Here is a 15,665-nt window from a genome sequence, read left to right on the forward strand (position 1 = left end):
GTGCTCTCGAAGTAGGGTTGTTTTCCCCCAAATGACTCTTAATCAAGCGAGCAGGGGTAATTAGGTTATTATTGGTAATTCTGCTTCAAAGAGTAATAGGGAATTACCACAATTACTCTGATTACTCCGGTGTAATTGAAATTCCATTTGGGCTTACTTGATATCCAAATAAATATGTCACTGAATTGTGTGTTTCTCCCTTTCACAATCACTATATGCACGTGCATCGCTCTCCCTAACTTGTCCCACCTCTCTCACTCCCTCGTACTCTCTCTCATTCATCACGCTGTTTTATTGACAATATTTCTTTTTTCGCTATCACTCTTTCTCTCTTCTGTTAGTCCAACATTCATGTCCTCTTGCACTCTCCCTGCTCAATATTCACCCCCCTGACTTATTTCCGCACACATCTTCTAAAATTACCTAGGATCTAAATATTAACACAGCACCTTCTACCTCCCAGGCCACAGACAGCAAAACTTAAAAGCTCCAGTGATATGAAATCAGAGCCCAACAACACTGACATTTTTTTTCACGCAAAATTCTGGGTGCAAATTTCACTATTCGTAACGCATACTTTTATCCAATGTGCTTGTTTCATGGGCAGACAGATTAATGAACAACAGTACCTGGTGTTTGGGCCGTGGGAAACAGAGGAAATCCGAGATATTGTACCCTAGGCTTTGCACTTTTTTAGGGTTTTTTCACTCCTGTTATATGACCGATTTACATAATAAAAAGCCAGCCCTAACCAGGAATGGCGTAGGACGCAGATCGTCTGAGCTCCTGCTTCACGTGAGCCATAAAGCCATCAGCAGCCTTCATGTCAGCCTGAAATCGCCGCCGGCTGTGCCGATACAATTCCTGTTCGGGGCAACGGCAGTCTGACCAACCAAGAAAATCTTCAATCCCCACATAGAGGCCCCGCTGCGTCCACCCGATCAGGGCATCGGACGCACCAGCATCTTACCCCGACCTCTCCAGATGAGACTGGCCTGCCGAGAAGTGCTGTCTATCTGCAGCCGCATCGGGGCTCTGGCCAAGGAATGCTGAGTGGAGCCCACTGAAACTGAAACATTGGAGCGCTGCTCCCACCCATGAACCCCCTGAAACCCTTTGATTGCCGGGTGGCCCCCAGCACCAGCACATCGAGGCATCCGCCGCAGCTCTCCAGAGATCTCAGCTCCCAGGCCTGTTTACTGCACAGAGCTGGACCCTAGGGAGCCTGATCCCTCCCTTCTCCTAGATGTGCGGTGGGTTGGGAGGCTGCTACCTGCCTCACTTGCACACTGACCCAGAACCTGTGATATTGCCTGGAGAACATATTTAATTTACACTCTGAACCGGCTTGGCCTGGGGATCGGGACACTACTGTAGAGCTTGCACCTCACACACATAAGTTGCATTTCTCTATCATTGTCCCCTGATAGCAGTGGTGAGGGCTAGCACAATGGATGCACAGACTGAAATTGCCTGAACAGTTATGCCCAGGCTGGGACCCCCTGGCTTTGGTCATGTTTACTCCGGGGGCACTGGCTGGCTGCTCTCCCCCTTATCTCTCAAGTTTTGCTCCACTCTAAAGGGCAGCCACCCACCACTGCTTCTGACATCCACCCCAGGACGGTTATACTGCCCTGCCTCCTCAATCTTCAGCCTTACAATGAGGACAGAGGCCTACCGGTGACTCCCTGCCTAGCTACCTCGGAACCTGCGTGACTGCTACCTTGCCTGCTGTGCCCAGAGGTAAGACCGCCAGAGACAACTTTGTGGTATCCCTTTGAGCCAAAACTACTGCAGTTGACATGAGTGGCAAGAAGGATCCCTCTGCACAGAACCCCGCAGCCCCCACCATCTCCATCACGCAAGACTATGGAAAGAAGTTCTTGCCAGTCATCCAGCGGAGATTGGCTTTCTAAAAATGGATTTTAAGAGCTCTCTTAATGGCCTTCACAGTGACATGATGTCCATGGGAGAAAAAGTGGAGGACCTAGAAGGTACTGTAGACTCTCGTGCAGCAGACCAGTAGGAACTTTGGAGAAGAGTCAACATGCTGGAAGAGCAGAATATCGCACTCCAGGTCAAACAGGTGTACTTAGAAAATCGGGGTCAACATAACAACCTGCCCATCAGAGGCATCCGCCTTTGCGCAGGGGGTGAAGACATCGTGAAGACGTCATGACCCTTCAGGGGGCCATCCAGGGCAATTCAGAGGGTGAGCCCCTGGTTCTCGACAGGAGACACTGAGCTGCGACCAGGCCTGGACAGCCTTAGGCACCCCCCACTCCCAATATTATCACTAGAGTCCACTTTTTCCAAGACAAGGAGGTATTGCTTGGGGCAAAGAGGGGCAAAGCAGACCTAGTCTTTCTTGGCCACACCATACAGATCTTCCAGGACCTCTCTCTACTTTGACTTTGAAGAACAGGCGAGTCTTTAAGCCTGTGACTGAGCACTCGCGTACCCAATTAATCAAACATCATTGGACTCCCCCCTTTGGTCTGCTGTTCAACTGGAATGGAAAGCAACACATAGTCTACTCTCTTGCTGAAGCTAAAACGGTTCTAACCAGGCAGGGGACCCTCCCCCAGCAGAGACACTATGCCTTTATCCTCTGCACGCCCGTATGCTTTGTAGCTGTTGGAAAATGGGTTATTGGTAAGGACAGGTAGGTACCTACACTTAGCAATAGGCCACTAACCTCCACTAAGGTCCAGTTAGGTCTCAGTAAATTAAACCCAGCTCAACCCTTGGTAGCTTGGCAACGAGCGTCAAGGCTTAACTTAGGAGACAGAGTGTAAAGCATTCAAATATCACAAAACAGTAATGAAATAAAACACAGGAAACAGTTTAAAAATCCAAAACCAATTTATAAAAATAGATTATATTTTTATCTTTGAAATGACACCAAAACGAATAAAATCGGATAAGGGAAACCGGAGATATGAATTTTTAAAGATATTTTTTTTTTAGCGCCTAGAAACAAAAAGCGCCAATCGGGTCATCTGGTTGCACCTCGACCGGGGCAAAGTCAAAGTTTAAGGCCGACCGCGATGGAGCCCTGCTCGGCTACAGGCCGCGGGAGGCCTCGGTTAAAAGTTTACCTTCACACTTAGGGGGTCATTCTGACCCTGGCGGTGCTCCCACGAGCATTCTGACCGCGGCGGTTCAGCCGCGGTCAGAAGCGGCAAGTCGGCGGGCTCCCGCCGACTTACCGCTGCTCGGGGGAATCCTTCATGGCGGCGGAGCGCGCTCCGCCGCCATGAGGATTCTGACAGCCCCTACCGCCATCCTGTTCATGGCGGGAAACCCGCCATGAACAGGATGGCGGTAGGGGGTGCCGCGGGGCCCCTGGGGGCCCCTGCCGTGCCCATGCCACGCCAGGAACAGGATGGCGGGAACGGGTGTCGTGGGGCCCCTGGGGGCCCCTGCACTGCCCATGCCACTGGCATGGGCAGTGCAGGGGCCCCCTAACAGGGCCCCAGCACGATTTTCACTGTCTGCATAGCAGACAGTGAAAATCGCGACGGGTGCAACTGCACCCGTCGCACCCCTGCAACACCGCCGGCTCCATTGGGAGCCGGCCTCTGTGTTGCAGGGCCTTTCCCGCTGGGCCGGCGGGCGCTCCTTTGGCGGGCGCCCGCCGGCCCACCGGGAAAGCTAGAATGGCCTCTGCGGTCTTTTGACCGCGGAGCAGGCAAATGGCTGTGACCGCATGGCGGGCGGCTACCACCGCCCGCCGCGGTCAGAATGACCGCCTTAGTCTCTTTTTCTGAGATTTTCTTTACCGGGACGAACCAGCAAATCAGGCCGGGTCGCGGTTGAGGCAAGCCGGCTAGAGTTGCCGCGGCGGGTCGGTCCCTCTATGGAGTTTTTTTACAAAAGTTGTCCAAACTTCTCCAAACTTCTGGGGCTTCTCCCAGATGTCCTTTTAAGGTTCTTTTGGGGTCCACAGCTCACCCCAAGGGTCCAGAAGTTCTGAGATGGTCCTTGGGGGGTGCAGACTACAACTCCCAGAATGCACCTGGCGCAAACTCCTTATTGGCCACTGGACAGTGGTCAGCTGGTCGATTTCTTCAGAAGTTGGTGCAGGGGACTCTGGTTAGCAATTTTTCACCTGTAGCAAACAGGGAGTCCCTCCTTGAACCAGTTGAAGCCAGGCAAAGTCCTTCTTGTGGTGAAGCCCAAGTGTGCAGCTGGTGCAGTCCTTCTGAGTGCAGGTTCCAGGTGCAGGCCAGGAGTCCAGCAGGGCAGTCCTTCTTCTTCTGTAGTTCTTCCTTGTTGGATGGGGTAGGGAACTTTATCCTTGCTCCTGGGTGAAAAGCAGGGGGGTCCTGGTTCTCCAATCAGGTGCAGGGTCCTTCCCCCTGTGATGACCACTTCCTGGGAAGTGTGGCAAAAATCAATCCCAGGAGGCAACATTCTCTAAAAATCCACCATGACTGAATCTGATTTTTGGAGGTTACATCTGGCTGAGACCACCCACTTGTGTGGCTAAAAATCATAAACACACCCCTCTCCTGCCCTCTCCTAATCTAATCAAGGGGGCACCTAGTTGTCTGGGGTTGCAGGATGTGGGGGTGTTGCTGGTTGCTCCAAATGTCCTTCTCTGCCTTTGAAGACCAGTTTGGCAGCCCTCCCCCTTCCTGCCTCACCATCTGCTGAGGGGACATCCCCTCCCACAGGCACATTCCTTTGTGTGAAGCCAGGCCACTTCACACCTCATCAAGGCAGCTTGGCCAAGCTGCTAAAGGCTGGCCAATCAGAGTACAGCAGCAAAAACAATGCAGGGCTGAAATTGACAACTTTTTAGGTAAAGTTTAGAACTCTTTACCTGAACAAGTTATATTAAATCCAACAACTGGAAGTTGTGGGATTTATTACAACAATTAATTTGATACCAAACTCTTGGTATGCATCATTTAAGGAGACTAAAAATTAAAATAAAGTCTCCCCATTCTAGCCTATGAAGGCCATTTACTACCATGAGGGAAAAACGAATTTGGCAGTTTTTACCTCACCAGGGCTTATAAAACTATTTTTATAAAGTCCCTGCTTATAGTTACATGGCACCCAGCCCTAGGGGCACATAGGGCACACCTTAGGGGTGACTTATATGTACAAATAAGGTAGTTTAAGACTTTGGAACTACTTTTAATTCCAAAGTCGAATTTGCATATAACTTTAATTTAAAAGCAGCCAGCAAGGCAGGCCTGCCTTTAAAATGACACTGGGCACCTCAGCAGTGCACATATGGGTGCACCACCTCTGCTGTGGTCCCTAAACCTGCATGCCCTACCATATACTAGGGACTTATAGGTAGGTTAACTTAGCCAATTATAATTAGCCTAATTTGCATATCCATTTTACACAGAGCACAGGCCCTGAACTGGTTAGCAGTACCCAGGGCACAGCCAAAAGTCAGTAAAACACCAGCAAAAAGTGAAAAATGGGGGCAAAAAGTTAGGGGGCCTCTGCAATCAGCCCTGTTTTCTCACAGTAGCCAAAAAGGCACCTGGTTCAACGACATTGCGCAACCGTAATATTAAGGCTGCCCAAGCCTCTCACACAGCAAAAGCTGACATTATTGCGCATCTCCAGAAGATGGAGAAAGAACGCTCACAATCCTTGGCTGAGGAGATCTGATGTACACAGACTGTACTCCCGCTCCAACCTTGAACTGTCGCCGGCCCATTTAACTTTTTCCATCCTTTGCAGTTCTCATGGTCCAGCGCTCCATTTGATATTACTTGTGATTTGTGTTTTTTTCTTTTTAGGGTTAGCTTATCTCACAGACTGTGCCTTTGCTCTGCTACTGGCCTCCTGCCCCCTGCCCCCAATGGGCTTTCCACCGTTGAGGGCAACACATCTAAAAGATTGGGGCGATCTCTCTTGATCCTCTATGGAGAGGTTCACTAGGTTGAGCTCTGGTGGCCCTTTTGGTTCTCACTACCTCCTCCTTACACTTGCACCTTACCTGCCAGGTCTTCATACCATCCCCACACCCCGTATAGGAACATGGCGGCAAAGGGGTTGACTCCTTCCCACAGGGTGGGTGAGTACTTCTTTCAGGTCGTAGTGAACATTCCCCCTCTCCCATAGGTTCTAAACATGATATGAAGTTATTATGCCTCAGTGTCTGTGGGCTCAACTCCCAGAGCAAATGGTGACAAGTCTGGCACTACCTTATACAGCAAGATCCAGATGTTATCTTCTTACAGGAAACGCACCTGCTTGGAATTGACTATCACCGCATGGCGCACCCTTTATAACCCCACCAACACTGGGCATATACTGACTCAAAAACGCTGGGAGTCCCAATCCTTGGTAAGAGGGGTATCTACACGAAAATTGCCAAAGTGACCAGGGACCCCGGAGGGTACTTCCTTACCCTGATGGTGGGGAGGGGCAGAAACACACTGACACTCCTCAAGCTCTACGCTCTGAAGCACAAGACACATTCATACGACATACACTTAGAGATCAAGTGAGATCAGTTGAGGGTAACATTACAGTGGGGGGCGACTTCAATTTGGACTGGGAACCTGATCTGGATAGAAACACAATACACATTCAGGGTATGGGGCTATGTCCATGCTCGTAAAGTTCCCGGGTGCAGGTCTAATCGATGCCTGCAATAACTATGCTCAAATCTAAAGGACTATTCTTTTTATTCACACGTGCACCTATCTTACTCTCCCATTGACCACCTGATTACCTCCTCTTCCTTACTCCGCAACTTGACATCTGCATGACTATCTGACATCTCCATCTCGGAACATGCACATGTGAAGTTGATGTGGGCATCACATGCAGCCACAACACACGCTCCTCAGTACTGGCACCTCTCCATTCACCTCCTGTGGGACCCAGTAGACAAGGCGGTTATACAAGACAGTATCACTGAATAGTTCATGTTTAACTCCCTCCCCAATATCCCACCCAACAGTCTTTGGAATGGGTTTAAAGCCATCATACTTGGAGTAATATCCTCCATCTCCATAGCCAGGGCTCAGGAGGTGCACCTTTTTTAAATGAAACTCACAGAGGACATCCTCTCCTCAGAGCGCTCTGATAAGCAGCACCCTACACGGCGAGACAAGCGGCAACTGGTCATATTGCAGGGACAGCTCCAGGCACATAGAGTTAACAAAGCAGAGTGCTCTCTTTTGGCCCTCAAGCTAAAGTATTATAATGGGGGAGACAAGGTGGAATTCCTCCTTGCGAGTAGGCTATGCCAACAACATGCTAGGTCCCACATCGCCAAAATTAAGACAGGTGACACCGACTGGGCTGTAAGGAATTTGGGCATGCAGGAGGCTTTCCAAGCTTTCTACCAGTGCCTTTATGCTCCTGAGGGAGAAGATCAAGCTGCAGTAGACTTGTATCTTCAGAACTTCACCTGGCAGCTGCTAAACCCCCTGGAGGAACCCTTCTCCACAGCTGAGCTCCAAAAAGCTCTTAAGGAGCTTCCCAAGGGAAAATTGGCAGGACAGTGCCAGTTACGGGCAGTGGAAAGCGCAACTGGTGCTGCTGCACCCGCTGCACCACCACATTGCCACCGGCTCGAGTACAAGCTGGCATCAATGTTAAGGCCCTGCGGTGAACTCTTAATAGGGTTGGTAGTCTACCTGCGGTATGAGTTTGGTGGGCGGCCTCTGCCCTCTGCCAAACTCAGAATGAAGGCCATGATCTCTTGCAACAAACGTGCCTTCTACCCCATACCAGTTGAAATGGGACCCAGCAAACACTCTTGACATTACCCAGCAAACAATGGGAGCAGCTGTGCAGAGAGATTTCACAAGTCCATAGATAGCATACAAGGTAATTCTCCAATGACATTATACCCCAGCTCGCTTATATTCTATCTACCCTACAAGCCTCTGCCTCATGCTAGCACTGTGGAGCACACCTGGGCAACTTCCATCACATATGGTGGGCATGCCCCTCACTTGCCATCTTTTGGAAGAAGATCTTAAGTCACATAAGGGGCACCATGGGCTACCGGTTTCCGGCAGATTACCCCACAATCATCCTAGCAATACATCCTACATCATTGGAAGCAATGACACATGCAGATTGGTAACTCATACACCATATGATTGGCGCTGCCAAACAGCTTATAGCTTGTGCCTGGAAGTACTCCTCTGCTTCTCCGACAGCATCTTTGTTCACACAGCTTTGGTAGACCATAGCAATGGAACAGATGACTCATAAATATTTTACAAACAGAAATTCTTGTGCCTATGGACGTCTCTTATCGACTACCTGTCCCACCTAGAGTACTTATGCTTCCAGCCCCCGACTATGTGCTCTGCACCTGTTCAGCCAGCCAGAGTAGGGAGGAGTCTCCCATTCCTCCCAAGGGCCTACAATGGGGAGCAAACCTGGTGCTTAAAGTCCCCCTTCCCCCCCTATCTCTACCGATGTGAATAATCGCCTGAAGACCTCTTACCCCTCCTTGACCTTTTAATTTCCCCCTTCCTTCCTATTCTTGATTGGTAATTCCTCGCACTTTCCTAATGGACACACAGTGACGCTGAAGCCTCGTCCTTTTTCATAGGATTTCACTACCTAACAATCAGAAGAATACTGACACACAAACCCCACTCCTTAAACCACCACCCCCGGTTTGAGACAATTCCAGGATGCATACACTTCTTGCTCAATACACTGCCCCACCAGGGCCCTGTTGGAGACATGGTGTTACCCAAGCAGTGACTTTTTGCCCCACTCGCCCTCCTCCCCTGCCCCCCAAGTATTCACTGCAATTTTTCTTGATTGCATTGCCAATGCCAAGTGAACATTACCTGGTGCTTCTACTCTCTATAATGCAAAGTGTTGAAAATTCCTATAGACAGATTTTGAGCAAAAAAAAGCTGACCTGACCTTCGCCTGCTTACCATACATATGCCTGTGTAGGACAATGAGCAACCAAACTAACCAAGGACACAAGGTAAGCAATTAGGTAGAGGCCTTCGGCTTCTCTCACTAAATAACACTCACAACTCATTAAAAGCCTACTTTCGTGGCCAAATAACTGAATCAATGTCCAGCCTTTTCAGTGTTAAAATTGACTCTTTTTTGGCTGGCGATGTGTGTGCATCTTCATGAGTGGCAGTGGAGGCAATGTGTGGATGTTGCTTTTGAGCCTATGGGCGTCTTTTCTCTCTTCCAGGTGCGGTCTAATGCTCACCCTGACCACAAACCTCGCTGTGTGGATGGCTGCAGTGACAGATGAGTCCATCCACCAAACCAACAATTTCGATACAACTCCATTTAAGAATCAGACACAAACAGGGATCAATATCCAGTACCTGGAACCAAGAGGTAAGCTACACTCCCACTGCCCCTTTTCCTAGTCAACACAAACAGCAGGAACAAGAAGACTTTATCTAAAAATAATGTGGGATGCTAAACAAGGGAAGGGAGAGAAAGTATTGACAGGAAAGTTTCTCCGATGCTAAATTATATTGACATACTTACCAATCAAGCAACCGAGCCTTAAACCTGAAGAAAGGGGAAGGAGTTGCGTTAGGAATGAGATATACAGCAGTTTGTAAGGGCTGGTTGACCAATAGGGAAATTGGTGATCTCCTCAAAAGCCTCTAAAGCTGGGATAAAGTCAGTCACACGCACCATCTGTGGCTTTGAAAGGCTATATGCTTAGCAGATAACTGATCCTCAATCCTACTAGTCTTTTATAGTGTTGCCCTTAAGTGAAGCCCCCTCATCTCTCTCCACTTGGATATTGCTAACTTCCCTTCTCTCCTGAAAACATTTTGTCATGCTTATTTAAGGCCTGATTGCCAGACAGAGAGTTTTGATGCCTGAGTGTTAGGAGATGTGTCAGAGGACTAGATGAACAGGAGAGTTGTGGCTGGAACATTAACAGTGAGCTGTAGCATGAGTATTGTAACACTGATCTCCTCTTTCTCAACCACAGCTGGTGGTGGATCGGCTAATAAATGCTTATGCACAACCAACATCTGCGACATCTTCGAGACAGGCTATTACTACCTGTATCCCTTCAATATTGAGTACAGCCTCTTCGCCTCTGCCATGACCTATGTGATGTGGAAGAATGTTGGACGTCTTATAGACCCCCACCCCCACCACCCCAAGATGCGTTTCAACTGGAGGACCCTTTGTATTGGCCTCATTATGGGGGTATGTACTGTTGTGGCTGGCCTGGGAATCTTCATAATTTATGAAGTGCAGGTGAATTCAGAAGATACTAAGACTGAAGCCCTCACCATGTTTTACATCTTCAACATTGTCAGCCTTACTCTGATGTCATTGGGGTCCCTGGGAGGGTCCATCATCTACAGGTTTGATGACCGACACATGGACAACCACAAGAATCCAACTAGAACGCTGGATGTGGCATTACTCTTGGGTGCAGCACTGGGACAATATTGCATCTCTTATTACTCCATTGTAGCAATGGTTGCTACAACTCCAAGAGATCTTCTGAGCATCCTCAATCTGGTCTACTCCATCCTCGTCATCATCCAGCACACCTTCCAGAATACTTTCATTATCGAAGGTCTCCATCGTTATCCCATTAATGAGGGCCACCCCAGGCATGACGGATCTTTTCAGTCCCACCAAGAGAAGCTGCCAGAACTCATCTACGTCAACCCTGCCATTTCTCACAATGTCAGTAGTGGGAATGCCTCCTCGTTCAGTGAGGCACATGGGCAGGAGCTTGTGATATCCAATGTATCGCCCAGCATTCATACAGCTGAACATCACCACATCTTCCACTCCAGGAAGGACAGCTGTAAGAAGTCACTTCTGAGGGAGATCTCATTGTTCTTGCTTCTCAGTAACATCATTGTAAGTACATTCTGAGGGGTGATTGTCTGCATGCATAGCAAGGCATCTTAGACTCTCCATCACTGTGGATATTTTTATATGAGAGGTGGTGGCAGGTGGTATAAATATTGCCATATTTTATGAACGAACAAAGGATTACCTTTAATGATTGGGAATAAGGGGCTTTGCCAGATCAATTCAGAGTTACACTACAGACCTTCATTTAGAGTTAATTGGCTCTGCCCAGGAAAACGATGAGTGGTGTGTGCCATCCACTGGAGGTCAATTAATTCAGATTTGTCTAGTGAAGCAGAGAACAGAGGGTACAAGTTGAAAGTTGAAAGATAAATATGAATTCTATTAACTTGTACCACCTGCCAGCTTCATGAAACCCACTTCCCACTTTAGTCTCACCAGCGAGTTCTTGCAAAGCTCTTTGAATGATAAAAGTGAGATGTACTTCGGGTGCCCTGCATAGATCTTCACATGAAATGTTGCTGCATCTGCCGCTCTTTCCTCGATCCTCTCTTGAAGATTAGGGGTTGCAGAGTACATCTATGAGTGAAGAAAGAGAGCTGGGTCACACTTTCATGGAAGCGGACCATGACACACATCTGAAGCAAGGATAGGTCAAGTGACCCGCCTTAATAGTGTGGAATTCCTTCTTTCCTCCCGAGTTTAGATTTTTAAATAGATTGTCCTTATCTATTTTACAGGGAGTTCCCGCATATGCCCATTTCCATTTGTTTTTGACAGAAGTGTCCCCCGGCAGACACAGTCATTTCTCCAATGTAGCTTCTTTTTGTAAGCACTGAAGGGCTTCAGTAATTTGGAAGCAGCATTGTTGTTTCAAATCAAATTGCCTGCATAAGAGAAAGGTGGAAAGACCTGGGACATCCCGTTTTAGATGGAGGATCATACTGCAACATTAGCTCCATGAGATAGTATAAAGGGTAGGTGTGTATCCACCCAAAATATTTACAGGTTACAGTAACAGCAGGTGGGTCCTGTTAGGGCTTTATTCTCAAATGCCCCTATCTTTTAGCTTCCCCTCCTCTCACACACACACAGACACAAGCTGAGACATTACAGGGAATGGGGACACAGAGACGACTACACAAGTGGTCTAGTTCATGTCATCTCTTTTGTACATCTCAGGTATCGTGATATCATTTCCTTACTATAGCAAAGTGGAAATGCCATAATTTCAATAAGATAGTATTAAAGGCCTTGAGTTCTTGGAGGTTCAACAAAGGCCATAACATTTTGTAATGTTCAAAAAGCAGTCACTGAGACTAATTTGGGTTTTTGGGTGATTTGACTGTCTGCAGAGGGATTACCCGAGGGCACAAGTATTACTAGAAGGAGTAATTGCAGCACCATGGGTATTGGGGTAGCAGGAAAGAGAAGGTGGTTGAAAGTGAAACTAGAGCCTCTAGAAATGTATTAAACTTTTTTTAAAATGTTCTCTAACTAAATATGACCAACGTGCTCCTCACTGCAAGTATAAAATTTGTTTCTTTACAGTTTTGGATCATACCAGCATTTGGTGGCAGGCCACAGTTCGACCATAAGAAGGAAGTGATGTTCTACGGGCAAACTATGTGGACTGCCATCGTCAACATCTGCCTGCCCTTTGGAATCTTCTACCGAATGCATGCGGTGGCCAGCCTGGTAGAAGTCTTCATCATGTCCTAGCTGAGCAGATGCAGTCAACCTGAAAATGAGTGACATCCTACTTGGGCCTTGCCTCATATGTAGTGTTGGTGGAAAGTGTCCCACGTGGACCTCACACGTCTAATCCTTTCTCTTACACAGGGCATGTGTAACTACTCCACGGCTGACTACAGCCACACATTCTTAATTGTTCCTTTCCATCAAAAGATGTGTCTCGACTTTACGGTTGAAAGAGGCTCAATTACACTTTCCTTTTGTAAAGCCTCCCCTCTTTAGGGATGCACCTTCGCAATGATTCAAAATAGACCAGCCAGCAGCTCTATCATATCCTCCCATCAAACTAATGTAGTATAAATGTTCTTTGCTAGATCTGGAGGAAGAGACACTTCATCTACTTTAAAGGTTCTTCCCGCAGACACCAATGGACCTTTGAGGACATGTTTTTTGCTGTAAACCTGACGGCATGATTCCATCCTGAAAAGGGTCTGAACCAAGCTTCTCGCCTTTTGGTTTAAACTCTGCAATTAAAACATATGAAGTAGACTTTTCAGAACCGTTCAGGAATCAAAAGATTCAAGAATCAAACACTTGCCATGATTTTTCTCTGTTTGTTCTACTTTATTTAATAAAGGCTATTCAGCTGAAGAGTAAAACCATTACTGTGAAGTAAGTCCCTGAAACCAAAGAGGAAAATCAGTAGTGGTTCTGTGTCACATATGAGATCAGGGCACAAAGTAGACCAATGTCCTCATATAAAAAATCTCAGAAATATGAACTATATCTGAATTGGTCTAGCAAGGAAGAACACACATCACTGTTTATTAAACTTCACCATGGGATTATGTGAAAAATGTTGCCTAGCCTGAACCTTAAAAAACTATGCCTTTGTGTGGAAAAGTATCTCACACACATGAAGTATTCCAAATTACTAAGTTCAGAGACATAAAACACCTCAGCCACTTCAGCGCTCCTTCCTTCTCATTTCTCCTTCTTCAACTGACACCATTAGAACCTCTAGAACCTACCATGGTTCTACATTCTCCCTTGTGCATTCTTCATTACAGATCAAACCCCAGGATACTGCACACCTCACCTCTTTCATAACAAAAAAAGAACTTTAACATTTGGATTGATAGTATAACTGTAATACAATTGATAGTATAGTTATAACTATAATACATTAACATGTTCAACTAACAAAGAAAAAGAAAAAAAGGGATACCAAACAAAGATCAGCATACTGATTTAACTCATAGCATAATCTTTTAAATATCGTGGCAGTCCTACTCTTTTTTTGTTGCTTTGTTACCCTTCTCCAACTAGTGGGTTATTACTTTTCCATGAACTCTCAGTTTTCTTTTCTCCTAAATGTTTTCCTGGCAAAACTACCACTCTCAATCAATCATTCAATCAATCACGATATTTATAAAGCGCGCTATGTACCCGTCAGGGTTTCGAGGCGCTGGGGGGGGGGGAAAGGGTGCGCTGCAGTTAGCGGTCGAAGAGCCAGGTCTTGAGGAGTCTCCTGAAGGCGAGGAGGTCCTGGGTCTGGCGTAGAGATGTGGGGAGAGAGTTCCAGGTCTTGGCGGCGAGGAAGGAGAAGGATCTGCCGCCGCAGGTCTTGCGCTGGATTCGGGGGGCGAGGGCGAGGTTGGCGGATCGAAGTTGACGTGTGGGAACGTAGAAGTTTAGTCTGGAGTTGAGGTAGGAAGGTCCGGTGTTGTGCAGTGCCTTGTGAGCGTGGGTGAGGAGTTTAAAGGTGATCCTCTTCTCCACCGGGAGCCAGTGGAGTTCCCTCAGGTGAGGGGAGATGTGGCATCGGCGGGGTACGTCGAGGATCAGTCGGGCGGAAGCATTTTGGATGCGCTGGAGTCTGATGTCTTTGGTTGGATGCCTGTGTAGAGTGCGTTGCCGTAGTCCAGTCTGCTGCTGACGAGGGCTTGGGTCACCGTCTTTCTGGACTCTGTTGGAATCCACTTGAAGATTCTGCGGAGCATGCGGAGGGTGTTGAAACAGGAGGAGGAGACGGTGCTGACCTGTTTGGACATGGTGAGGGCCGGGTCCAGGATGAAGCCGAGGTTTCTTGCGTGGCTGGCAGGGGTGGGTGGGGGTCCGAGGTCGGCGGGCCACCAAGAGTCGTTCCAGGCCGAGGGAGAGCGTCCGAGGATGAGGCTTTCCGTCTTGTCGGAGTTGAGTTTCAGGCGACTGTTGTTCATCCATTCGGCGATGGATTTTAGTCCCTCATGGAGGTTTGTTTTGGCGGTGAGTGGGTCTTTGGTCAGGGAGAGGACGAGCTGGGTGTCGTCGGCGTAGGAGATGATGCTGAGGTGATGCTGGCGGGCCAGTTTAGCGAGGGGGGCCATGTAGACGTTGAACAATGTGGGGCTGAGGGAGGATCCTTGGGGGACGCCGCAGATGAGGTTGGTGGCTTTGGAGCGAAAGGGGGAGAGTCGGACTCTCTGAGTTCTGTCGGAGAGAAAGGATGAGATCCAGTGGTGGGCTTTGTCTTGGATGCCGGCTTCCTGGAGGCCGGTCAGTAGGGTGCGGTGGCAGACTGTGTCGAAAGCGGCTGATAGGTCGAGGAGGATGAGGGCCGAGGTTTCGCCGTTGTCCATTTGATGTCTGATGTCATCTGTGGCGGCGAGGAGAGCAGTCTCCGTGCTGTGGTTTCGTCTGAAACCGGATTGTGAGGGGTCCAGGATGGAGTTGTCTTCGAGGAAGTGGGTGAGTTGTGTGTTGACGATCTTCTCGATGACTTTTGCTGGAAAAGGGAGGAGAGAGATCGGGCGGAAGTTTTTGAGATCGTTGGGGTCGGCCTTGGGTTTCTTGAGGAGGGGTTGGATTTCTGCGTGTTTCCAACTGTCCGGGAAGGTGGCGGAGGTGAATGAGAGGTTGATGATTTTGCGGAGTTTGGGGGCGATGGTGGCGTTGGCTGAGTTGAAAACATGATGAGGGCATGGGTCCGTGGGGGAGCCTGAGTGGATGGTGTTCATGGTTGTTGTGGTTTCTGCGTCATCCACGTGGGACCAGGCGGTGAGGTGGCAGTCGCGGGTGGAGACGTCGGGGGTGGGGTCTGGCGGTGGGCCGGTGTTGAAGCTGTTGTGGATGGTCACGATTTTCTGGTGGAAGAAGGTGGAGAGGTCGTCGCAGAGTTTCTGGGAGGGCGGGAT

At 48.4% G+C, this 15,665-nt stretch overlaps 1 protein-coding gene across 1 annotated transcript in view; it reads left to right on the plus strand.

Annotated features, from left to right (window-relative positions):
* Positions 1-13,101, plus strand: part of LOC138247365 (proton channel OTOP2-like) — a 31,396-nt gene extending 18,295 nt beyond the window's left edge. The window contains exons 4-6 of the mRNA XM_069202027.1: positions 9,176-9,327; positions 9,944-10,839; positions 12,346-13,101. Of these exons, the coding sequence (XP_069058128.1) occupies positions 9,176-9,327; positions 9,944-10,839; positions 12,346-12,516 (1,219 nt within the window). The 3' untranslated portion in view covers positions 12,517-13,101. The remainder of the gene's footprint in view (positions 1-9,175; positions 9,328-9,943; positions 10,840-12,345) is intronic.
* The last annotated feature ends 2,564 nt before the right edge of the window (positions 13,102-15,665 follow it).

The sequence above is a fragment of the Pleurodeles waltl genome, chromosome 7 (assembly GCF_031143425.1).
Source record: "Pleurodeles waltl isolate 20211129_DDA chromosome 7, aPleWal1.hap1.20221129, whole genome shotgun sequence".
Taxonomy (NCBI): Eukaryota; Metazoa; Chordata; class Amphibia; order Caudata; family Salamandridae; genus Pleurodeles; species Pleurodeles waltl.